Source organism: Carassius gibelio, chromosome B2, assembly GCF_023724105.1.
Source record: "Carassius gibelio isolate Cgi1373 ecotype wild population from Czech Republic chromosome B2, carGib1.2-hapl.c, whole genome shotgun sequence".
Taxonomy (NCBI): Eukaryota; Metazoa; Chordata; class Actinopteri; order Cypriniformes; family Cyprinidae; genus Carassius; species Carassius gibelio.
In genome coordinates, this window is record NC_068397.1 from 6810393 (window position 1) to 6835489 (window position 25097).

General features: G+C 37.1%; 2 protein-coding genes across 5 annotated transcripts in view; one reads left to right on the plus strand and one right to left on the minus strand.

Annotated features, from left to right (window-relative positions):
• The window catches only part of LOC127950877 (ZZ-type zinc finger-containing protein 3-like), a 30288-nt gene extending 15080 nt beyond the window's left edge, over positions 1–15208 (plus strand). For both annotated transcript variants that reach the window (XM_052548236.1, XM_052548235.1), the window contains exons 6-12: positions 5693–5764; positions 6016–6117; positions 6391–6486; positions 7172–7321; positions 10019–10153; positions 10563–10663; positions 13647–15208. In XM_052548236.1, the coding sequence (XP_052404196.1) occupies positions 5693–5764; positions 6016–6117; positions 6391–6486; positions 7172–7321; positions 10019–10153; positions 10563–10663; positions 13647–13791 (801 nt within the window). In that variant the 3' untranslated portion in view covers positions 13792–15208. The remainder of the gene's footprint in view (positions 1–5692; positions 5765–6015; positions 6118–6390; positions 6487–7171; positions 7322–10018; positions 10154–10562; positions 10664–13646) is intronic.
• Positions 15209–16754: 1546 nt separating this feature from the next.
• LOC127951693 (adenylate kinase isoenzyme 5-like) overlaps positions 16755–25097 on the minus strand; it is a 95583-nt gene continuing 87240 nt past the window's right edge. For all 3 annotated transcript variants that reach the window (XM_052549721.1, XM_052549720.1, XM_052549719.1), the window contains exons 12-14: positions 19620–19736; positions 18600–18794; positions 16755–17451 (exon numbers count right to left, since the gene is read on the minus strand). In XM_052549721.1, coding sequence (XP_052405681.1) covers positions 17386–17451; positions 18600–18794; positions 19620–19736 — 378 coding nt within the window. In that variant the 3' untranslated portion in view covers positions 16755–17385. The remainder of the gene's footprint in view (positions 17452–18599; positions 18795–19619; positions 19737–25097) is intronic.

A 25097-nucleotide genomic window follows, 5' to 3' on the forward strand; every position in this document is an offset into this window, starting at 1 on the left:
TGTGTTTTAAGGAAAACATGGGGTTGCAGATTCTCCTTTATGCTTTGCTTATTATTTTCCCCATGACCTACAATTTCACCACGTTTCATCACACACCACTGCATCCGATATATAATAAGATCAAGACCTAACATTTAACTTGACTTTGTTTCTTGTTATACATATGCTTGAGCCCTAGGACATGAACTCGAATGTGCTCTGCATGCACAATATTTTCCCTGAGACCACAAGATCTCCATCCATATTCATTCTACTGTAACACTTCAACAAAAATGCACTGCAAGCATGCTGATCACAAATAACAGTGTGTCTGTTTTATGGAAGTGCCATGTTCAGACAAACTAGCTTGCTTTCTGCAGTTTCACACCAGTCAGTTTAGCCCTTCTCTCTTGTTTAGTATGTTAATGCACGCAGCACATGTAGCGAAAAGATGGTATCTATGGAAACCAGTGGGAGAAACCTTGTCGTCCTTTTGATATGGAGTGTGTAAATGTGTTAGATAAATGAATAAAGTATTTACTTTGGTCTCTTAGTAGATCAGGAAATCTGAGCAGATCCACTATCTCATAATTAATGGTAAAAAATAAGTAGAGTTTATTATTGCCCACCCACATTTTCAGATATGTTAGATGCAGAATGGTTTGTGAAAGCATTATAAGCCAGGTAAGAGGTCAAGATAACCAGGTAAGAGGTTAGTGATCGACCGATATTGATTTTTTATAACCGATACCGATACCGATTATTTGTATGTTTATGTACCCGATAACCGATATGCAGAACCGATATTTATTTACTGTTATACTTCTGTTTCTGACAATTATTACAACACAAATGAGCTGAAAAAAACATTTATAACAATCACTCCCTCCTTGCATACAAAAAAAAAAAAAACATTATATTTATACACAAATAAATAGAGGGGCCTGAGTCCAAAAAATTTAAGCGCACTGTTACTAAGTGTCTTTGTTTTAAAATAAAAGCTTTGATGAGGTAAAAAAATAAAAACAGGTAAAAAAATAAAGCACAAAAATGATTCTAACATATTGGTGGGCGCGGGAGGGCTATTTAGGAGTGCATAGCTATTTAGTAGTGTAACTTAATACTCCCAGTTAAGCAGAACTAGGTTTTAGTGTAGAAAACAGAGTCTTTCAGCATTCTGCCCTGTAAGCCTGCTTCCTTCAAAAATTTTATGCAGTGGCCGTGCTTGAGGCTTCCTGATCATCAACCCAGTCAGGTGCTGAGCAATATGAACGAACTTGTTTTCCCGAGACTATATAAAGTTAAACAGCACTTGTCAGTTGGCATTTTATGATCTAAATTTAATCTAACGTTAAATCATGAAATGCCAACTGACAAAGTGCTGTTTGACTATAATTTAATCAACCGCGATCGCGCATGGAGATAATAAATAATTAATTTCCACAAAGCGGTATATGTAGCCTATATGTGTATTAGCGAAATAATTATGTAGTAAATGATAATGTAATCTAGGGTGTTTAAACAAGATAATCTTGTCAAAAGTTTCATTCAGTGGCATTGCTTGAGGCTTCCTGATCATCAATCCAGTCAGGTGCTGAGCAATATGAACGAACTTTTTTCCCCGAGACTATATAAAGTTAAACAGCACTTGTCAGTTGGCATTTTATGATCTAAATTTAATCTAACGTTAAATCATGAAATGCCAACTGACAAAGTGCTGTTTGACTATAACTTAATCAACCGCGATCGCGCATGGAGATAATAAATAATTAATTTCCACAAAGCGGTAGGCTATATTTATATGTGTATTAGCGAAATAATTGTTATGTAGTAAATGATAATATAATCTAGGGTGTTTAAACAAGATAATCTTGTCAAAAGTTTCATTCAGTGGCCGTGCTTAAAGCCTCCAGATCATCCATCAGTTGCTAAGCAATATGAACGAACTTTCTCTTCTAGACTAATGGTGAGCAAATACAACAGATATACAAACAGCAAATACAAACCAAGTAGAACATATATTTACCTGTGCACTGAGTTGTTGTTGACTGATCTCCTCAGACGCCCGGGCTGCAATGGCGGAAATCTCAAAACGGCCACAAGATGGCGCCGTAAATCGGCGAATCCGATATTACAAAACCGATACCCGATTATGGAAAAATGCTTAAATATCGGGAAAAATATCGGTAAACAGATACATCGGTCGATCACTATAAGAGGTCAATTAAAACATTACAAACATTTATTTGAAGGAAAAAAAAATAAATCGGACAAAGACAATAGTAACCTGTGTACATAAATATAAAAGTGAAATACTTAATTAAATTAGTAGTTTTACATAAATTCATACATTTTAAGTGTATTGCAAAGTGTGCATATGAAGAGTTTCCGCCAAAACCAGTATTGTATCTCATTGGTATTAAAAAGTTAATTTTAACGCAAAATACGATACCCGCCGAGTTGAGCCCCGTTCACACCGCCAGTGACACCGCCACATAGCGACATAATCCCATTTATTTTCAATGGAGACCTGGTGACTTCTGGCGACGGAATGTGGGCATGTCAAGCGATGCAAGTCAACCACTAAAAGTTCAGAATTCTTTAAGTTTATGCAAATAAGCAGCTAATTTTGCGACAACAACCAGTGGGAGTGAAGTCAGTGGAGAGCACATGATTAATCTGCTGTAGTGGAGTGATACGTGGGTAAATATGCAACCAGTAGTGGGAATGCCTACTAGTAACCTCAATTGCCAGCGACAAGCGATGGGAACAGGTCGTTATTCTGTCATGTTTTCTTCCTTTTTTTTCAAACTGCGACAAACGTCAGTCTCCCTTCTCTCCAAAATGCGGTATATCCACTCAACCAATCACAGTGCACCATTCCACAGACTCTAGACAATAATGGCAGTGCTTTGAATACACCCAGCATCCTGGTTTCATTGTTGGTTCAACAAACAAGGGCTGCACGATAAATGGCATGTGATTGTCATGCTCATCATGTCAGTAAAGCTGATTCTGTGATTAATAGTACCTACTGGTTAGGGCTGGGATAAACGATTATTTTTTTAAACGATTAATCTAGCGATTATTTTTTCGTTGCATTGATTAATCTAACGATTAATTTTTTCAGACCGATTCGATTTCGATTATCTCCCCATTAATTGACTACTTACAATTTATACGTTGATTTACATATCTGAATGAAAAAAAAAACATGAATTCCATAACATTGCAATATATGTTTATTGCTCTTTAAATTACAAAATAAAAGACTGACTAAGAATGCATTACTTTTCACTTGTATAGAGATAGCATTCAATAAAACCTTGAAGCCTTGAAAACACATAGCTTACTGAACACATAGGGCCTAGCTTACTGAAAAAAAGTTCTTCTTTCAGATGAAAATAACAACAACTTGATGTCTAGCATTCAATAAAAAAGGTCACCCAAAATACTTGTTTAGAGCAATTGAAAGAATACAGTAACCAATGTAAACTTGAGGGCTTTAAAGCTAATACAGAGAGTGCTTTTCCCCAAAAAATAAATAAATAGCCAGCAGCCTGTCATGGAGAAAAAAAAATCTCAGAATGCTCCTTGTGAAACTTTGGCGTTCCACACTTTTTCTATCGTGTCTAATGATTTTGGTTAATATGCACGAGGGAGAGAGAGAGCAAGAAGCGCTCGTGTTGTTTGAAGACTTTGAGTGCGCGCACACAGCCGGGGCTCTCTCTCTCGTACGCGCCCTGTCAGGCACAGCAGTCATTGTATTCTACATCACTCACCGATCAAATAAGGCTTTGACAGCCGCCAAAAAAAAGATAACATGCAGAAAAACCCATGGATTGGTTATATAACGTTGGACAGAATGTTGATCCGGCCATCGCATATATTCAGCGCACATAAGGTAAACGTTTTGCAAACGTTTTTTAGAGAAATAAAAACAGTTCGACGAATCGATGCATATATTTTGCGTCTACATATTTTTTGCGTTGACGTCATCAATGACCTCGATGCGTTGTCCCAGCCCTACTACTGGCAAATCTCCATCACATGCTTTCAAGTCAAGTCACCTTTATTTATATAGCGCTTTAAACAAAATAACTGAACAACATTCATTAGAAAAACAGTGTTTCAGTAATAGAGCCCTGCACGGGCCTCAAATCTAGGCCCGAGCCCGGCCCTGGCCCGAGACGCTCAGGCCCTAGCCCGACCCGTGTCCGACAGCTCATCAGAATTATCAGCCTGAGTCCGACACGAGCTCGTGTTTTTATTTATTTTATTTATTCATTTATCTAATTAATCTATAGCCTATGCACAAAGACAATATGATCTTTTTGTCCCCTTTTTGTTTTAAAGCTTGATGAAGAGAGAGAGCGCAATTTGCTGCAGCTGAGGAGGACAGTGATGCACGCGTACAGGAGTGATTGACCGTTCGCGGCACTGTGTACAAAAAATACTCCGCTACACAATTATTTCGTTATTTTCGTTTAAGCTTATTAACGTTAGTGTTACAGAAAGGTCTGATTTACGCACTGTTACAGTCATTTTTTTTTTTTTTTTTTTTTAAACAATGACATTTGAGTTCATGATTTTAATGTTGCTGTTTCTTGTGGCAGACTGAAGAGTAATCCGGCAGAGTTTTATACTGAAACTTTCCGTCTAAAAGTCCTTCCTTGGTCTTATCCATATTTCTTTGCACGTTGAACACACATAGGCCACAACTGGAAATAAAAAAAAAACTGCAACCGCGTTAATTGCGTTATTTTTTTTTAACGCGTTAAATATTTCAAATTAATCGAATGCGTTAACGCGCTAATTTTGACAGCACTAATATATATATATATATATATATATATATATATATATATATATATATATATATATATATATATATATATATATATATATATAGTAAATCTTTAAAAACCAAAATCTGGATTTACATTTTTAATGTTATTATAGACCTAAAGATGCTATGTGATAGTTTGAAACCGAAAATTCTTGTTTTCATCTTACCACTTTCTTGGTAAAGAAAACAATTTTTTTTTCAAATTAATCAAAATGGACCGCGGTTCAGTTTAAATCTGACAATGCATCTGTAATATGGTTTGCTATAAATAACACATAAAACAAAAGCTGAGACAACACAGACAGCTTCGGTTGCAGACAGTTTAATATCTCACCCTTCGAGTTAAAAACACAAATAAATGTACAGCCATTTGCTCTCTGCATCGAAAACATATATATGGATGCGCTGTTGCACCTCTGTTAACTTTAAAGGGGGTCATATGATGCGATTTAAATTTTTCTTTTCTCTTTGGTGTGTTACAAGCTCTTGGTGTATAAATAAGATCTGTAAAGTTGCAAAGTTAAGAGTCAACCACGGCATCCTAAAAAAGCTCATTTCTAACACGCCCCCACATGTCTACATCACTATGTGGGAAGATTTGCTTAACTCCGCCCTTTTAACAGGTTGTGTTACACTCACTAAGTGTACAATAGCGATAAATTAACCAGTTTTCTCCAAAGGTTAGAACCATCAAATGCTAACATTGTCTTCTATAATGTACAACACACACATCTCTGCTAAAATCTCAGAAAAGTAGTCTGGGGTTTCATTACCCTTTTTAAGAGCCAGAGGATGCGAGCTGGTGCTCAGTTAACGTCTTCTTAATGTTCTTTTTTTCTTTTCTGGTTTGTGGTGTTTGGACAGATGATTAGAGGGAGGCTGTGCAACCAGAACAAACCTGACACCTTTAACCAGCTGTGGACTGTTGAAGAGCAGGTATGAAGCCACCCAAGAGCTCTTGGGATTTATGAAATCTGAGCCTTTTATGAACAAACATCTGAGAAAACTTTAACGTCTAACAGTTGTAGCACTCTTAAAAAGATACTTCTCCATTCAATTTATTGGACAGAAGCTAACTGTTGATAAACGCTAATTTATGATAGAATATGCAGTTTAGTATTTTGTGTAAATCTTGATCTGTTAGGTTTGGCTGTTTGCTCATTATATCTCGTATGTGAAATTTGTAGAAAAAGTTGGAGCAGCTGCTTTTGAAGTTTCCACCAGAGGAGGTCGAGTCTAAACGCTGGCAGAAGATCGCAGATGAACTTGGCAACAGGACTGCAAAACAGGTGTGTGTTCAGGCACCGCTTTACACAGTCACCCTCATCTTCTTTTTGCCTTGATGGACATTCAAATCTCTAGTCACCTTTTCAGTGCTCTCTAAAGCAGTCAGGCAATTAACATCCTTACAGCCCCATTTAATGGAGACTGTATAATTTAAAGATGTTTTTCACTAATGGAACAGGAGTCTTAACCTCTAAAGGCTGTGGTAAGAAAGCTTAACCACTGGATACAGAGCCAGCTCTTTTTGTATGCTAAGTTTTTGTTCCTCTTCTTCACAGGTTGCTAGCAGGGTACAGAAATATTTCATAAAACTGACAAAAGCTGGTATTCCAGTACCAGGCAGAACACCCAATGTGTGCATGTACAGCAAAAAGGTAATTTGGTCTTTTAAAATGTATAATATACTGTAAAATATTAAGTCAGTATCTTATGTTCACCAAGTATTTTTTGATCAGAAATACAATACAAATAGTAATATTGTTCAATATTATACATTTAAAACATCTGTTTTAATATATATTTAAAATGTAATTTGCTCCTGTGATGGCAAAGCTAAATATTAGCATCATTATTGCAGTCCTCAGTGTCACATGATCCTTCAGAAATCATTCTTAATAGGCTGATTTGCTGCTCAAGTAACATTTCTTGTTATGGTCACAGTTTGTAACAGTTGTGCAATATTTTTGTGCAGATCGGTTTATCTCAAGATCTGTAGCAAATTTAAAAGAACAATATTTATTTCAATTTCTTTGTTCTTTCAATGTATTTCTTTGTTCTTTCAATGTAAATATATTTACTGTAACTTTTAATCAATTCAATGCATCTGTGCTGAATTAACACACACACATATATACATATGCATGTGTGTGTGTGTGTGTGTGTGTGTGTGTGTAGGTGTTCACATTCTTCCTCTTGTTTGCTGTCGTCATTAACAGTTCTGTCCACAGAAGCCAATTTATCATGCATCCCTAATATATAGTATCATGTAGTATATATAGGGATCATGATTAGTTATTTACAATGCAATACAGTGCATATTTATGTTGTTTATAATTGCAGACCTCCAGTAAGCGACAGCACCACCTCAATAAGCACCTGTACAAGCCCTCGACGTTCCTCACCTCATACGAGCCGCCCGTCTACATGGATGATGAGGACGAACGGTCTCACTTCTTCAACAGCCTCCAGGATAATGGAGCGGATGATTCGGTCAGTCCTTGTTAAGATTTCAGTTCAAATCCAACTAAATCTGAGAGCTCTCAATTGAGGGTGGCCAGCAATTGATCGGGTCACTAATCATCAGAGAAATGCATGTATGACTGAACCAGTGAGAGCCACAGCATTTTATCAGATCATATCCAAACGTATTGATTTAGAACCTGAAAAGGGAAAAATAAATGGCAGCGGCTATTTGCATTAAGTGAAAATAACTAAAGAGGCTATTTATCATAAGTGCAAATAGTGATTAAATGCTAAGCATATTTTCTTAGAGATAGATACTATTTACACTAAGTGCAAATAGCAGCATTTTTTTGTGGAAATAGCTATAGATTCTATTTACACTTAAAATAGCAGGATTTTCTGCTATTTATACTACTTATTGCAAATAGTGGCAATTATCTGCATCTCAGTATTGTAGTACATTATAAAACTGTATGCAATAATTACTTATTGACTGTAAATCTTAATTTTAATTCAAATTATTAAATGGATGCCACCTCATTTTGAAAATAAAGCCCACCCTACACCTACCCTAACCCTGCCTGATACTTTATTTTCAACTTTTTGATTATTTCCTTTAGAGGTCAACCGATATATCGCCAAGGCCGATATATCGGCCAATATTGGCATCAGCCGATTGGCTTTTCTGCTAGGCCGATTTGTTCGAGGCGGGACATTTATTTTGATGGCGCTAAGAGCAGCAGCTCCTGATCACACAGTGCTCCCATTCTCTCTCTTATTCGCCGTCTTTGTTAACAGTTCTGTGTAATATGGATAGAAGTCTGTCTAATAATTAGATAAAACGGTTAATAAAAGGAATTCATGTATACAGGAAGTATTATAACGATTGCTTTTATATTATTAGTAATAGAAAGGCAAACATTCTAATACTTTGCCATCAGCATTAAGCAAATATGCATGTATTTCATTTTAACAAGTTTTTAAAGGACTAATGAATTTTTTAATTTCACAAACCTTGCAAACTTAGTCGAATCCAGCTTTGGGATCTTGTGAAGTGTGCATTTTTATCCAGCATGATCACGTGTTCTCTGTGTAACGGTCTGTCCGTGTTAATTGAATGCTTTAAACTTTAAACGTGATTTCAAATTATACTGCGCTTTATGCATCTGCCCACGGTCATATTCATGCAATTTTCATGTAAAATTAGTGTTACCCTTGCTTTATTTTAAATATAATTCCCATTGCACAAACGCACTTTCCAGAATAAGGAGTGCCCTGTTGGTTACAGTGTTTACTTCCTTTTATTAATTTTTTTTAAATCCTTTGTCACCTAAAGTTTAAGTATGATTATTTTACACATTTATTTTTTAATCCATTGTCAAATTATTTCAAATTTCTTAAATATTAATAATAATAATTACGAAATATCAGTCGAACACTAATTTCCTTCATTTTCATTCAAATTAAATTATTTTCTGATGTGATTTTATATTTGAAAAGGGAGAAGAACGGCAAATTCGAACTAGGGTCAGTGCCACTGGAGCTGACGACTGTCGACTGTATCACACATTGGTGGGCGCAGTTAGTGTAAATGGCCTCTGCCAACAACATGGGCTATTTGCACTTAGTGTAAATAGACACTCCAAAAATAAACACCTGAAATCAGTTGATGAAAAATACTGTTTTTTGAAAGCCATTTTGTTTCCTCTCTTCCCCTCTGGCAAACATTTGTTGGCCTTTCTCAAACAGGAAATCCTTTAAAGACCGCAAACTGGCATTTCCACAGTTGGGATTTGCTTGATCATTTGATAATGATGAGCTTCCTTTTGACAGACACTGCTGCCAAAATCATTAGAGATGCCTCGGATGTTTGCATCGTCTCAGTTGAACTGTGTAAAGAGGGCTGTGTGTTGAGTGACTGTGAACCGACTGCAGTGGCTTGACATTTTCTCTGTCTCCAATATGTAACCTTTATGTGACACCAGTCAGCAGGCCCTGCAGAGAACATAACCATTCGCACATTGCCAAGCATCAGCGAAACCTCACATGCACCAAATATAGACTTACTACAAATCATGGCATCACAAGGCGTATGTAAAGCCTGCATGGAAATATTGGGAATGGAGCTTTTCTTGTCAACAAACTAAACCCATTTTAATTGTCATTATCACATTGAAGTGTTGATTTTTATTTTATTGTGGTGCTCATTCAATCTTATGGACCCCAAACTTTTATTTATACAGTACTTTTTATTTATGCGGTTTGAATATTATTTTCACACCATCAATTAATTTCTCTGTTGTTACTACCTGACAGTAACACAACTATTTTCAAAGGATTTGGCAAATATATTATAATTATTTGAGAAAAATGTGTATAATAATACTTTCAATAATAATTAGATATTAATATCATATAACAATATATATATATATATATATATATATATATATATATATATATATATATATATATATATATATATATATATATATATCTTTTGTTTTTGTTTTTTTACACCATTTTTTATGTAGTGACAAAAAAATAAGGGGAGAACAAGAGTCAGGAAATATCGACCTACCCCAACAAAAACAAACATTGGGTCAATGAAGTATAATATTCCAGAGTTTGTAAAGATGATATTTTGTGCTATTAATTTTGTAGCATTGACAGTTGATGTGGTGGAGAGTGTTGCACTGTTCTGACCCTGCTGTGATGTTTCAGGACGAGGAAGGGGTTCCAGTGGAGCTGAGGCACCTGCCAGAGTATAAGGAGCTACTGGAGCTAAAGAAACTCAAGAAACAGAAACTACAGGAGATCCAGGCTGAGAGCGCTCTCATGCAGCACATTGGCTACAAGGTACACACTTTTACCTGCTTATTTCCACTGTGATGTCTCTCTGATTCTCAGAAAAACATATCAGGTCATCATTTAATCCCTCTTGTGTTGTTTCAAACCTGTATGACTGACTTGTGTGGAACACAGAAGATGCTATTTTGAAGAATTCTGAAAATATTTTGGTTCATTCTGCCCCTCAGGCTTTTATTTTACGAACAAAAACACTGAAACATCTTTAAAAATATCATGTTCCACAGAAGAAAGTCCTAGAGATATAGAAAATGACTTTTTTTTTTTTTTTTTTTTTTTTTTTTTACTTATTATTGTGGCTTAACCAGACATGATGCAACAAAGTGACAAGTGATAAAGGCCATCTCTTAGACAGCTGTTTCCTGATCTTTGTTAATGTTTGCATGTAATTCTCCCTCAGTGTGATATGTGTGGCATGGAGCCCATTCAGGGTGTACGGTGGCACTGTCAGGACTGTCCTCAGAACAACGCTGTGGACTTCTGCAGTTCCTGCTCTGACTGGTGAGTGCAGCTGGGCTTTTACCACTTGTTGCAACATTGTGGTGTTAATGTAAAGACCGTTAACTCATAAATAGTCTTTTTGTTCTTATGAAATCAGAGCTCTTTTGAGGTTTATCCCAGAAAATAATGTGTGTTATACCACTGAATACAAGACTTTATTCACACATGCACCCAAGTACATTTCACAGTTCTTGCACATCATTTTTAATTACAAATGTGAGTGAAATGCTCACACAGTTATACCTTGCTGTTACATCTGATGTACATTTTTGTCTAGGGATTAATAGAGGTAACATTAAGTTGACATAGTAAAGAAATAAGCCAGGGAAATAAGTAGCAATGAAACACATGACACGAAACTGCACTATGAGAAATAGTTATTGCCCCCAAGTTAAACAAACAAAAAAGAAGGGAAGTTAAAGTGGTGCTTAAATGATCAAATAAAAGATAAGAAAAATACCAGTAACTAAATCCCCAAACCCCTAAACTATTAAAGAAACAGAAAGTTTCTTCAATGCAAAAGCATCAGAAACTACACTGAATACACTAAAACAAAAACATACAAGAAAAGCACACACAACTAAACTAGTGTGTCTAATACATCCAAGATCCCTACTAGGGCTGTCACTTTAGTGAAAAAATTATTTTCGATTTTTAAAAAACATAAGTGTTCATTGAATCGATTGTAAAATCGATTTTCCATGTCTAAAAAAAGACGTTTCCTTTTTCAACGTCAAATAACGGACGATGGTAAAGAGAGCACTGGAAACGCACAAGTCAGCAATATTTCTTATTTATTGGCATGAAGTTTCTGGCAGAATAACAAACAGCAACAGGAGTGCAACATTCTCGAAAAAATATATATGGAGAGGGGATGGCTGCCATAACAAAAGAAAAACATCACTGCAGGCTTCAACCCGGCTGCATTTATGATTTAGGCATTTCAAAAATCTCTGAGATTATTTTAAATAATGATTCAATCCATTTAAAAAAACTGTTCAAAAAATGAAACTTTAAATAGACTTGAGAATGGACTTTTTTTTTTTTTATTGAACGTAACCGAAACTTAGGCAAGGTGGCACTAAGCAGGCATGAAACGCGCAAAAAGGCTAGGGCCATTACAAATTTATTGAACTGGAAAACAAGTCGATCAACATTTTCGGGGTCCAGAGCAGAGCGTTTTTTATACACTATATGTCCAGCTGTTGAGAAGACGCGCTCCAACCGCACTGATGTCCCAGGGACACTCAGGTACAGCTGCGCAAGGTGGGGGTATCGCTGTCAGCTTGCAATGGTCCTTTTCATAACTCACTATAACAGACGCTATATTCGCATGTGAACACAGCATAAGAGGTCGCTTTCGACGTCACTGGGTCTTATAGGCGCGTAAAATTGCTGGTATTTTCTGTCTAGCTTTCGCAACGCATACTGCACTCTCGGAATTCTTTAATTTATTTTTCTGCTTGGTTGTGAGTTTTGTTACATCTATATTTTTTAATTGTTTAATTATTTTAAAATTAATACTGTGCATATTTGGTTAAAATCGATTCCCTATTTTCATTTTCGAAACTTTTTTTGGTTGGTCTGATCGATTGTGCAATCGATTTTCGAACTAAAAGTGACAGCCCTAATCCCTACGTGCAGATGGAAGTGATGTGACCCATGCTCAGAATTCGTGCTCTGCATTTAACCCATTCAAAGTGCACACAAACAGCAGTGAACACACACCCCGTGAACACACACCCAGAGCAGTGGGCAGCCATTTATGCTGCGGCGCCCGGGGGGCAGTTGGGGGTTTGATGTCTTGCTCAAGGGCACCTCATTCGTGGTATTGAAGGTGGAGAGAGTGCTGTACATTCACTCCCCCCCACCTACAATTCCTGCCAGGCTGAGACTCGACTCTTGGATTGCAAGTCCAACACTCTAACCGTAAGGTCACGACTCCCCCTAGGTATGTAGGGGGAACTTCCCTTTAGTATGTCAAGTGATTTACTAAACTCTTCCACTACTTCCTTGTCTTCCAGTTTGCACAGCAGCATAGCCACAAGTGCACACAGCAGTCACAACAGAAAACGTCACACTCTCTTCCCACTGATGTTCTCCTTCTAAACCTCTCGGACAAGAGCGTGATTGGCGGAGGAAAGAAAAATAAAATAAAAATAAAGCAGACTTGACTTGAAACGTGATGTCCTTAATTAACTAATCATGAATGACAGCAAAGATAGCCAATAGAATCCAAGGAAGATGGTACCTAAGAGCATGAGAGTGAGAACCGAGAAGAGACAAAAATAAATAACATGTACAACACAAAAGGTCGTGGACCATAACACTTGCTTAAATGGAATCCGATGTGCATCATTTAAATGTAGGGTAGGCGATTTCAGAAAGGCTAGCAATCGTTAGCTTTGAATGCAAGATCCCCAGCCTCCTTGCAGAATCGCTCTGCAAAGCTACGCCTCCTTCAAAACACTGAATGTGCTCTGTCAGTATCTTGTCTGCGCAAGCAGGGTGCGCAGAGGTATGCAAATGCATATTTTGACAAGCAGGTAGGGCAGCCTATCACAATGTTCGGACCTAACATTTTGATTGGACAAACATTTTATGGTCCTATGCCTTACATAGCTGATATAAATATATATAAATAAATTTAGACCAATTAATTTAGCGATTGCTATTGAGATGTCAAGAGACTTTAAACTAGCACAACAAAATATGTTTTTGATCCAGATTACCTACCCTGCCTTCAATAAACTGAATAATTTTTTTGAGGCCTTATCGAAAAATGTTAAGCATTAGAGAAAGAAAGACACTCGTCATTCATCCTTTTTATGACTTTTCAAAGCATGTTTTATTTGAAATTCTTGACAGAAGAAAATCTGTTGGGGGTTGTTTACAATATTCCCACATGTTCCCATTCTGTTTAACTTGAAATGTTGGTCAGTTGTCTTGTCCTAACCAGTCACCTTTCTGTTTGCCCCTTCAGTCCGTTCAAAACCGAGACCCACAAGCCCACACACAGACTGGAGCCAGTCTGCCAGGCCGAAACCTTCCTGGACAAAGACTACTGCTTACCACAGAGCACAGGATACAACTACCTGGACCCCAACTACTTCCCTGCCAACAGATGACAGGGACAAGCTCCACTGCTTGTATACAGGGCTGGGCCGCAGTCCCCAGGGCATTCTGTGCATGGCTCCATCATCCAAGTCAAAGAAATGCATACGTTTGGGCGAGAGGGTACCGCAGATGGGCCGCACCTTGCCCCGACCTGCTGCCGGAGGGAGGTGGGGTGGGGGAGGGTTCGTGGGAGGGAGGGGCAAACACCCTGCTGTGGTTGTCAAACCTTACCAGGTCTCGTCAAGTAACACTATCTCAAATCAAAAGAAGCGAGAGGAAAGAACGAACAAAAGAAAAAGGCGCACTGACATTCCCAATCCCAGGACATTTAAAAGGCAACCCGACGCCTCCCTTTGTTCCACCGTTTTAGTGACGGGCGTCATTGACGCACCTCTTGGAGGTGGGAGCGGGGTTGGGCTCGCGTTAAAGTGCAAAATGTCGTCTGTAGTTGAAGTATTTATAAGTGAAGCTTTGTGTGTGAGCTCTTTTCGTGAAGCAGGATAACAAGGAAAGGAACTTGGTGCTGAGACTGTCGTCTTTGATTCATACCAGGTTTTTTAACCAATCGTGGAGGTTCGCTCACAACTCCAACGTTCTAAACAGGGGTTAAAAAAACAGCAACAAAAAAAACAGCAAATCCCGGCTGACAGACCCCATACGTGTCTCTTGCCATGGGCTACCATTTTCACTAGAAGCTGCTCTTTGTTTCCTCTTACGACAGTTCCATGATGTTGTCACTTTATTTACGTTCATTTCTTGTTTTTGAAATTACGCCGAATTACAAAAAAAAGCCACTCCACTTAACCCAATAGGTTCCCAAACCTTGAAGCACTACAGCACGGAGAAGACCAGCTGAGATCCGGAAGGCGTTATAGCGCGCTCTGCGCTCGTGGAGAGCTTTCTTTTCTTTTCTCAATGTGTACTGTTGTTGATCATGTGGAGTATTCAGATATATGGTGAAAAGTAGCCAGTGGTAGTTGCCGTGTGCCATTTTTTTTTCTTCCCTGTCCAGTTGATTCTAACCTGGCCACTTGTTTTAGAAGAAGAAAATAAAGAGCTCGTGGCACGTTTGCCCTCTGTGAAAAGCTGCCCAACCATCATCACGCCTTTAGATCCCTCTAACTTTTCCAGTTTCCTCACGGGCCATAAAAAGATTGTATTTTTATGAATCTATTTAAAAGACAAAGAATAACGAAATCGAGCTGGTGGCAGTCGTCGCACGTGCGCCGCACTCCCACTTTATTTTATACACATGCATTTTGTTGTGCTTTGAGTAGACCATTTTGTATTGGGTTCTGTTCTGTTCACCTCCCCTCCCTTGACCCGCTTCAGTATCTGTGTATAACAGTCTGTTCTTAAATAATGTAAAAAAAAAAAAATGTTAGAGGAGAACTGTGGAAATAAAAGTATGTGAAAAGTCTTTCTACACTACATGACTCGGGTATTATGATTTATCTTTCTGATTTATTGCAGTACTTAAACTCTGAAGTTTGATGTAAGGACAGATTAATAAGTTTGTTTGTGGCATGTTTATTTTTTAGGGTTGAGAAACTGTCATACTTCAGCCACCAGAGGGTGGTAGGTTACTGTGAATGCTACAGTCCACTCGTGACTGACATGAAATTACATTTTCATTGTATTACAGTTATTAATCTGTACGTAAAGAAATCAGAATATTCACTTTATTCATAGGAAATAACTGTTCTCTGATACTGGTCAAATGACATTGACTTGAAGAACAATGGATGGCAGATACTGGTGATATCATGCTATTTAATATAAAGCTACATTCAATAGTTTCCTGCTAATTTCAAAGGTTTTCCACATTAATAAATTGTGAAATGCACTGGCATGAGATGGAGTGTGCTCAGAGTCTTCTATAAAAAGAGTTTATTCTTAATTATATATGATTGCGGGTCACCACTGTCAGTGTATTTTGCTATACTGAAATGTTTTACCAAACATTGGAGTATTTCATAACCCTGACACTAAACTGATTGGATGGTTGAATCTCATGTGAGTGACCGTTTGCTGGAAGGTAGACAAAAATGTACTTAAGTAATGGTAACAAAACTGTCTAGTATTGATGTTTTCATATGACATGCTTTACAAAATTGGCTTATTTTGGTGCTGCTATAGAAAACCTCTTGCAACACAATTTCTTTCCCACTTTCAATGATTTGGACTTTGACCTTCATACCCACACATACTGTTAAAGGAGCAGTTCACGCAAAAATGCAAATTTGCTGAGAATGTAAAACATACAAACCCCGCAGGCCGTCCAAGATCTAGCGCTTGTGTAAAAAAAAAAAAAAAAGAGAGATATGTGGCATTACAGCTATTGTTTATCAATGTTGTAGTCTGAGAGTCCACATAGATCATAAAAACGTCACAATTATCCACAGCATGAAGCAAGAAAACTTGAAAAGCCATGTGAATGAACAAATCCATCAAAGCATTTTAACTTTAAAGCATTACTTCTGATCAAAACGCAGTCCATAATAATGCTTCCTCCACTAAAAAAGTTCATCCTGTTGTCCTTTCGAATCAAAATCTGCTCTTAACTGTTTTGGATTGTCTTTGCTTGTAAACGGTGCTTGATCTATGCATATCTCTCTCCTGATTTAGACTACAACTTTTTACTAAAAAAAAAATATTATGAATAGAGGACTCATATTTTTGCCGTAATCTATTTTCAAGCATGCAGTTTATTAAATGGAATTGTTTGGATTGCTTGTGGGTTATTGTGATGTTTTATGTTTTTATCAGCTGTAGGAACTTTCATTCTGATGGCACCCATTCACTGCAGAGGATCCATTGTTGAGCAAGTGTTGTAATGTTAAATTTCTCCAAATTTGGCCTGTAGGCCTACATATTCAGCACATTTTCTTTTTCGGGTGAACTATTCCTATAACCGCAATAAAAAGGTTATTGTTTCTCATAGCGTCTGCATTTAAAGAACAAAATAAGACAATTAAACATATGAAATGTCTTTTATTTCACCCTGGTTGATAAGGAAGAATACAGTTATCAGACCTCATTGTGAAATTCATCCATTCATTGCACCCATGAAAGCCAGACTGTGAAATTCAAAACATTTCCCTCTCCAACTCATTAATTTCTGCTTCAACTATACAATAAATCACAATTCTGGCATGCTTAGCGCGATATAAAGCATGAAGTTAAAATACAAAAAGGCTCTCCAGCGGCCGGTCCGTAATTCTTCTCAGATTTTCTGATTTCAGTGCTCAAGGATACTGACTAAACAACAGTCCAAACGCATCAAACAACGTCAGACTGTTGTAAATTACCCTCTGTCCGTGTTTTATGGAGCTGAAAGCGAGCTTAAGCATAAGCATACAGATTCAATACCAAGAGATAAACACTGTTGATTTATTGGGCTGGTATTTACAGCGAACGACGATGCTGTGAAATGAACAGGTGCCTGTTGCTGGTTGGTAGTTTCTCAAGTGAATGTACCATACAGAAGCTGTAATCACAGGTGTGTGTGCGCGTGATGAACTGTGGTGTGTAATGCGAGTCAGTTGCGGTGGAGCTGTAGGTGATGGTTTTGTCCTCCAGGGGGCAGTGCGAGTCCAAGCTCTCTAGCAGGAGTCCAAGACGAGGCAGATCTGCTCAAAGACATCTTCTGGGGGCTGCTCGGCATCAATCTACATACACGCACACATAACACGGCTGTTAGAAATCATAAGCTGAAAAGTAGGGCAACAACCCACAGGAGAACTGTCATACAGCACTAAAATATCCTACAAACACACGGCTGCTCTGAAATTTGTTTATCTGTCAATGTATATAGAGAGACAGGTTCATCTGTCTGCTTTATGTTGTCAACATCACTCGATCATCAGATATGAATATAGTGAAATGATTCTGTCCCAATAAAAGCGTTTTCCATCATACAATCAATAAATAAGTGACAATTGCAAATGCTTTAAGATTAAATGCATGAATGGCTTTTTGTATTCCGCTCATGCACTAACAAAAACATTTTTTTTTTTCAGATATTGGTGGATTTACATTTGTGTCTGTTGTTAATCTTTTAAATAAACAGATTTAAATGATTATTATATCTTTAAATGACATAGTGGGTGCACTTCTCCTAGAGCAATATCTACTAAATGAAGTACTTTAGAGCATAACTGGGGAAAAAAGCCTATTTAATAACACAAATCTTATAGGCTTTAAAAACACAGTTATATTTCCACAAGGTTTTAAGGTTTGCAAATAACTATAAAAATGCATATTCTAAAATGTACCATTGTACAACCATGTTTTTTTTTAGACATATACCACAGCAGTACCAATGTGTTCTTTGAAGCAACTTGGTGAACCATGGTAGTCATTTAGTGAAAATCCAAATTCTGTCATTTATCCACCATCATGTCATTCCAGACCTGTAATATTGTATTTTTTTTCTGCAGCACAAGAAAATATTTTGGTGAATGTTGGTGAATGCATTGACCGTTATTGTATGGATGGACAAAATAAAAAAAAAAAGTAACATTTCGCAAACTATCATTTAAATACTCTAGAACAATATGATAGTGAGTAATGACAAAATTTGCATTTTTGGAATCCCAAAGCTGAAAGATCCAAAATACAGTAACTCACATATTTGAAGGATTTATTGTTAGGATGGATGTCAAAAGCAGACTAAAATCATTAAATGTGCTGATTCTAAAATGTTTTCTTTTTAGCTTGGGGTCAATGTAACCAGTCAAAATGTTCCACACAGTGGTCAAATGACACTGAAACATCACTGCTATGACCAGTTGTAGCTTGGCGTTTTCATACCCACCTTGTGCAGAACTTCTCTGTGTTCGTAGTGACTGACCAAGAGATTGACCAGGCTGCAGAATCCGTCCACTCTACGACGAGTGTCTCTGTCTCGGGCTTCTTTAGTGTGCAGGCTGCAGGTGGCCCTCTGCTGCAGCCGTTGACTCATGATGTCTGCAGAACATTCCAGGAACAGAACTATGTCGGGCTGCCCCATCTGAAACACAAGCATGTATTTTATGCTAGAAATGGAACGAGCACTGATTGCCAGGCAATTTCTGTGAGACGCAGGCAGTGACATCGTGAGCACTGCTTTAATTACATCATTACATATTACTATATTTGATTTCAAACACTGTTTGAATGGTTTCATTGTGTTTTCTTATGGTTTCATCCGTTTCATTGTCTTCTTGTGACTCTGTAACGGATAATTCATACATGAAAATTATTCTTTATGCTCAGAACTATTATTTCACAAATGAAGCCTGGTGAATCTTGTTATTGTCATCCTGGAATTTATACATGGGTACATCTTCCAACATGGTTGTTTAAGGAATGAAATGCTGCTGTATGCACTGCATCATTTAGGGCTAAAATAATTGTTGCAAAGCATATAACATGGCAGTAACATGTTAATCACTGCGAAATTATCCAATACTAAATCTTCAGCATTTGCTTCTTTACGTCTAGTGTAAAAGATTTAAATAAAAACATAAAAAAACACATTTATATACAACCACGTGCAAAAGACATTTGAGAGCTGCAGTGGAGGGTAGATTAAAAAAAAAAATGACAGCATATCTTCCACCTTATCTCAAAGAATGCCATCACAAGAATATACATCACATTTTGTGGGCATAGAACACTCTTGAAAATGTCTCCTTTTGTGTTTTCCACAAAATAAAGTGAGTAAACAATGTCACTTTTCATTTTTGAGAGACCTATTCCCTATTATAATGTCCCAACATATTTCATGTTTCGTTGACTGCAGTGACTGCAGTCTCACTCTCTGTGATGTCATCTTTTCCCGAAAATCACTGACCTTGGCTTCATACTCTTGCGCCTGCTTCACATTCTTTGGGAAGCCAGTGACCAGGAAGCCCTTCCCCTGACGCACAGTGGACGCCATGGCCTCGCACAATAGATCCAGCAGCGTGTCCTTTAACACACACACACACACACACACACAAGAGAAAACTAGATTAACACTCACATACAGATTCACAATCCGTGAGAACGGCTGGATGTATGAGAACGGTACAAACACACATTAGATTAGAATTGAGAAGTCTGATGTCTGGGACAACTAAAAGTATATCACAGAAAATGTTAATGACAGTCATGTTGCTAGGCAACACCACTGTAACATAAATCATCTGATTAAGTCTGAATCTCTCTGAGCCAGATGCCAAACCTTAGCAAATAAACTCAACAACAACAGCCTAAGTTAGTGGCTGGAGGGCCTGTCTGCCTATTTTTTATTACAGTAAACCTGAATATTTCAGTAAAACAATTTTAATGGGTTTGATTGTGTTTGATCCTTATCCCTATTGTCTGTTGTTAAATACTTTCATACATGCATAGTTTATGTCATGAAGAGTAGCTGATGCTGGTTTTGATTTTTCTAAAGTGGCAGCATAGCCAATTGATTTGTGTTTCCTCTCTATTTCAGTCCTGACCTGGGTAGAGCTAAGTGCTATACACCATGAGAATTTTCTTAAGCCCTCCTCTTCCCCAGCACCACCTGTCTAGATCTGTTCTCCTTACTTTACCTTGTGGCAGCAGCAGCACTGACACTGTCTACACTGGATGTTCACTTTCTGGCATACTCAACATTTGAGTCTGCTGACAACAGGACAAACTGAAGAGTGAAACTTTGTCCACTTTGATGCATCTGGATTAAACAACTTGTTTGTTGCTCTGACTTAAGAATTGGATTTATTTTTAATGGTGTGCCTGATCATGTTGGGGGATTGTATGTTTGTTTGTTTTTTAGAGCATTTCACTGCAGATTTTTTTTTTGTTGCGGTTGTGGTTTTGTTTTTGTAAATGAGGCACAGTATAATGGAGACTTTGTTGGAAGATGATGCAGTCTGCACAAATTGTAGGTTTTTGCAATGTTGCAATGCCTTGGCTGTAAATTATGGTTTTATATTGATAATGCTGTCTTTTTATCTTTTTATTGATAAAAATCAGGGTTTTTGTGAAAACTTTCCAGGATTATTCTCCTTATAATGGACTTCAATGGCTATCAAATGGTTGAAAGTCAAAATTACAATTTCAGTACAGGTCTTATAAGGGTCTTATCCAGCAAAACGATCAGTATAAATTAATATAAAAAAATGAAATAAATGTATATGCTTTATAAACAGAAACACTCGCCTTGCTGAGCGGCCACAACTTCATGTAATACCTAATTACGTTGAAAAGTTCACGTGTGATGTAGGTGGAAGTAATGACTCAAGTGTTTACAAGACAAACGTGCAAAGACTAAGTCAAACCCCGTTACAAAAAAAAACTAATTAAATTTGTGTCATTGAACATACAACAACTTTTGAACGGTCCTCCTTTTCCACATTTGTAAACACTGATGGAGTCTGTACTTCCACCTACGTCAAACATGACCTTTTCAATGTAATTAAGTATTACTTTGAAGTAGTGTTGCACGGTGCACCGATACTTCAAAAGTATCGTGATTCTCGGAAATTAAAAACGCCACGATTCCTAAATTTATTAGCATTGATACTTCAAAGAATGACCACGTTCCAGATTTGTAAGAGACGTATTTCATGTTGGTGTGTGCAACGCACGCTTCCAGTACCTCCCTATGGACCTCTGTTTTTTCTCCTTATACACACAGCAAAAAAGCACTACAGTGAGATGGCTGCATTAGTGGCTTTACTAAACTGATTTGGCTTTACTAAAATGTGTGCATAATCGCATTAAAAAGTTTAAATAAGTTATTCAGATGAACAAAGCACGAGGTTTTCTAGCATAATTAACATTTTAATTGTTTGGTCAGACAATTCATAATATTCACATTAATCGGGAATTAAACGTGGAGTTATGTTCTGTATGCTAAATATGAAAATGAGCGTATCTGCACAGCACTTATAACTGCGCTTTGTATCTGCTGATTGCTGATCGAGATTTACATGCTTGGCTCACTGACCCTGTATACGCATTCATTTTGTTCTTAAACGAGATGTGTCAGTTCATTCAAGTCCTTCACGAATGAGAAGATCTCTGGATCTCGTTCAGTGAAGGGTGGATTCGTTCACTAAATTCAACAAATCACATGCTCCGTCACATCTTGAGTAACTCTTTGACAGGATGAAACAGTTCAACAGAGCTGTTCACGAGCTGTGGAGGGAGGAACTTCAGTGAACAAGAAATATGAGTCTAGTAGCAACGTATCTTCCGTGATGTCCCCGATGCGCGGGTCGGGGTGGGTAAAGAACTTTTACTTTATTTGCGGGCTGGGGTGGGCCAAATAATTTCATAAAAGCGGGACCCGCGGGCTGGAAAAAAAACAGACCCTAGCATCACTAGACTGCATCTGCGAGCACAAGTGATACTGTGGCCGCCGGTCCACGACTGGTAGAAAAAGATGACGCTCAATAAAGCTCACTGGCTGAGTTTTCTCCTCTGAAAGAAAAGGTTGCACAACTGACAGAATAAGTTACAATATCTGAGATATTGCTGCTAAATTTTCTTTTCTTTTTTTAAAAAACTTGAATGCCATTGCTTAAATTTATATTATTTATCTTTTGACATTTAATCTTCTGAGTTCAGAAACATTGTTTAATATAATCGCTGTTCATATTTTTATTCAAAGTTCAGAATCAAGATAAATTTATTACTCTTACTTTCCTATGATAACTGAGATAATGCTGCTAAATGTAATCTTTACCTTGAATGTAATTGCTCTATTTTATTTTTTATATTTTGATATTTCATATTTTGTTCAAATGTTTAATATATCTGCTGTTCATATGTTCATTTATTAATGTGTTATATGATTAGAATGTTGTCCCGGTTTTAAAATAATGCATATCAATGATATTTGAGAGTGTATTTTCCCTTTTCAGGAAAAGTATCGAAAAAGTATCAAAATCGCAATTCTTGACTAGGTATCAGTATCGAAACAATAATGTTGGTATCGTGACAACACTACTTTGAAGTGTCTCCTAGGGTCTCAAGTGGCTTTCTGCTTCCTGTTTGCCGTGCTGCTGGTTTGTTATCATAGCTCCATGTAGCTTTGTTTTTCTTTAGAATAGATAGTATATATGACTATCACACTCTCTTGTTTAAAATGATAAAATATAACTTAATCCCCAACATATTTCTAATATTATTTGTCAATCTAATCTGATTTATTTGATCATTTGCTTTTATTCTAAAGCCGTTACTGCAGTGCGCCTGAAGTGCGTTATCATTTGTTAGCTTGTCATTAGTGTTTCCATTCGTTCCATCACTGTTTTCTTTTTACTTCTCCTCTCTCTTGCTCCATTTCTTTTCTCACTCAATTGTTTTCACAAGTTCATCAAACAACTGTGTTAAGATTTATTCATCAATCACGGTGAGTAATGGCTTCTCCTGCTATTGTTATTTGCACTGCTTGCCACATGTATAGTTTATCTCTCTCTGTCGGCGACAAGGGATTCACATGTGATAAATGCTGGGAATTAGTTAGGCTGACAGAGAAGATTTTAGAATTAGAGACATGTGTCCAAACTTTAATTGAGAACAGTAAGAATGTGAGGGCTCAAAATATGGCTTTGGATGCCTCACGTAACAGAAGTCCATTAATTCTAGGCACATAGAGACTCTTTCACCTAGATATCACACTATAAAGACTGTGTCTGTTCCCCAAGCTAGAAAATTCAAAAAACGTCCAAACCAAGTTAAGAGTAACAATTTAATTGAGGTTCAACAAATAAAAAACAGATGCAATATGGATAAACAAATGATAAAGCTTGGCTTATTGAATATCAGGTCCCTTTCTACGAAAGCACTTTTTGTAAATGATATGATCACTGATCATAACCTAGATATGCCCTTGTTTGACAGAAACCTAATGATTACATTATTTTAAATGAGTCCCCCCCCAAGATTACTGTTATAAACATGAGCCACATCCAAAAGACAAAGAGGAAGGTGTTGCTTCAATTTATAACAATGTTTTCAGTTTTTCTCAGAGGCACATAGCATACAGGCCACCAGGGCACCATATAGACTTTATTAAAGAATTTGCTGATTTTATATCCGAGTTAGTGCTGGCTGCAGATAAAGTTTTAATTGTTGGTGATTTTAATATCCATGTTAATAATGAAAAAGATGCATTGGGAACAGCATTTATAAGACCTTGTCACAGACAATCACAGAGACAAGACCACAGGAAACAGATGATTCTTCTGCACAATCTGACTTTACTGCAGCCTGGAATTGGACTGCTGGTTTCATCTGGCCACCGACTGAGCCTGGTTTGACTTGGGTGACTTGACGCGAAGTCATGGACGTGCAACATAGAGCAGTGCAAGTTGAGCATTTCTGTTTATAAAGCATATCATTTTTATTTCATTAAAAAAAATGAACGTTCGATTTGCTAGATAAGACCCTTATTCCTCATCTGGTATCATGTAGAGCCCCTTGAATCTGCACTGAAACTGCAATTTTGACCTTCAACCGTTTTGTAGCAGTTGAAGTCCACTATAAGTAGAATAATCCTGGAATGTTTTTATCAAAAACCTCTTTTCGACTGAAGAAAGAAAGACGTAAACATCTTGGATGATATGGGAGAGAGTAAATTATAAAGAAATTTTAATTTGAAAGTGAACTAATACTTTAAAGGACCCTCTTCTTAAAACTGTATAATTTCAAAGAGAGGGTCAGAATGAATTTTTTTTTTTTTTTAAAGTGCATATTTGTTTTTTGTGACAATAAAATAAGTTATTAACATTATTGGATCACATGTAACAATTCAAATAAAATAATCCATGTCATGACTCTCTATTTAACTGTAATAATGTGTGTGTGTGTGTGTATATATACACACACACAGAGAGAGAGAGGGAGAGAGAGAGAGAGAGAGAGATAGATAGATAGATAGATAGATAGATAGATAGATAGATAGATAGATAGATAGATAGATAGATAGATAGATAGATAGATAGATAGATAGATAGATAGATAGAACTTTCAACAGAAACATTTTTTAACTTTACACCTTATATGTTATGAAAAAAAAATGATGAAAATATTGCAAATTAAGGATTGCTTCTGGAAAATTCAAGAATCAAATTTGTTCATTGCTCACTGGTTCACAATCCTGCTTCCACAACTCCACAATCAGCTATCTGATTGATATTGTTATTTTTATTCCCTCTTTCAATTTGAACAGACAGCCATTGTCCTTTGGGAAATAAACCAAATTTGAATCTTGTTTGCAGGGGCATATACAAGTTTAGTTGCTCTCTAAATGAAACTGTCTGCTTTGCCCAAATTTATAATTGTCGCC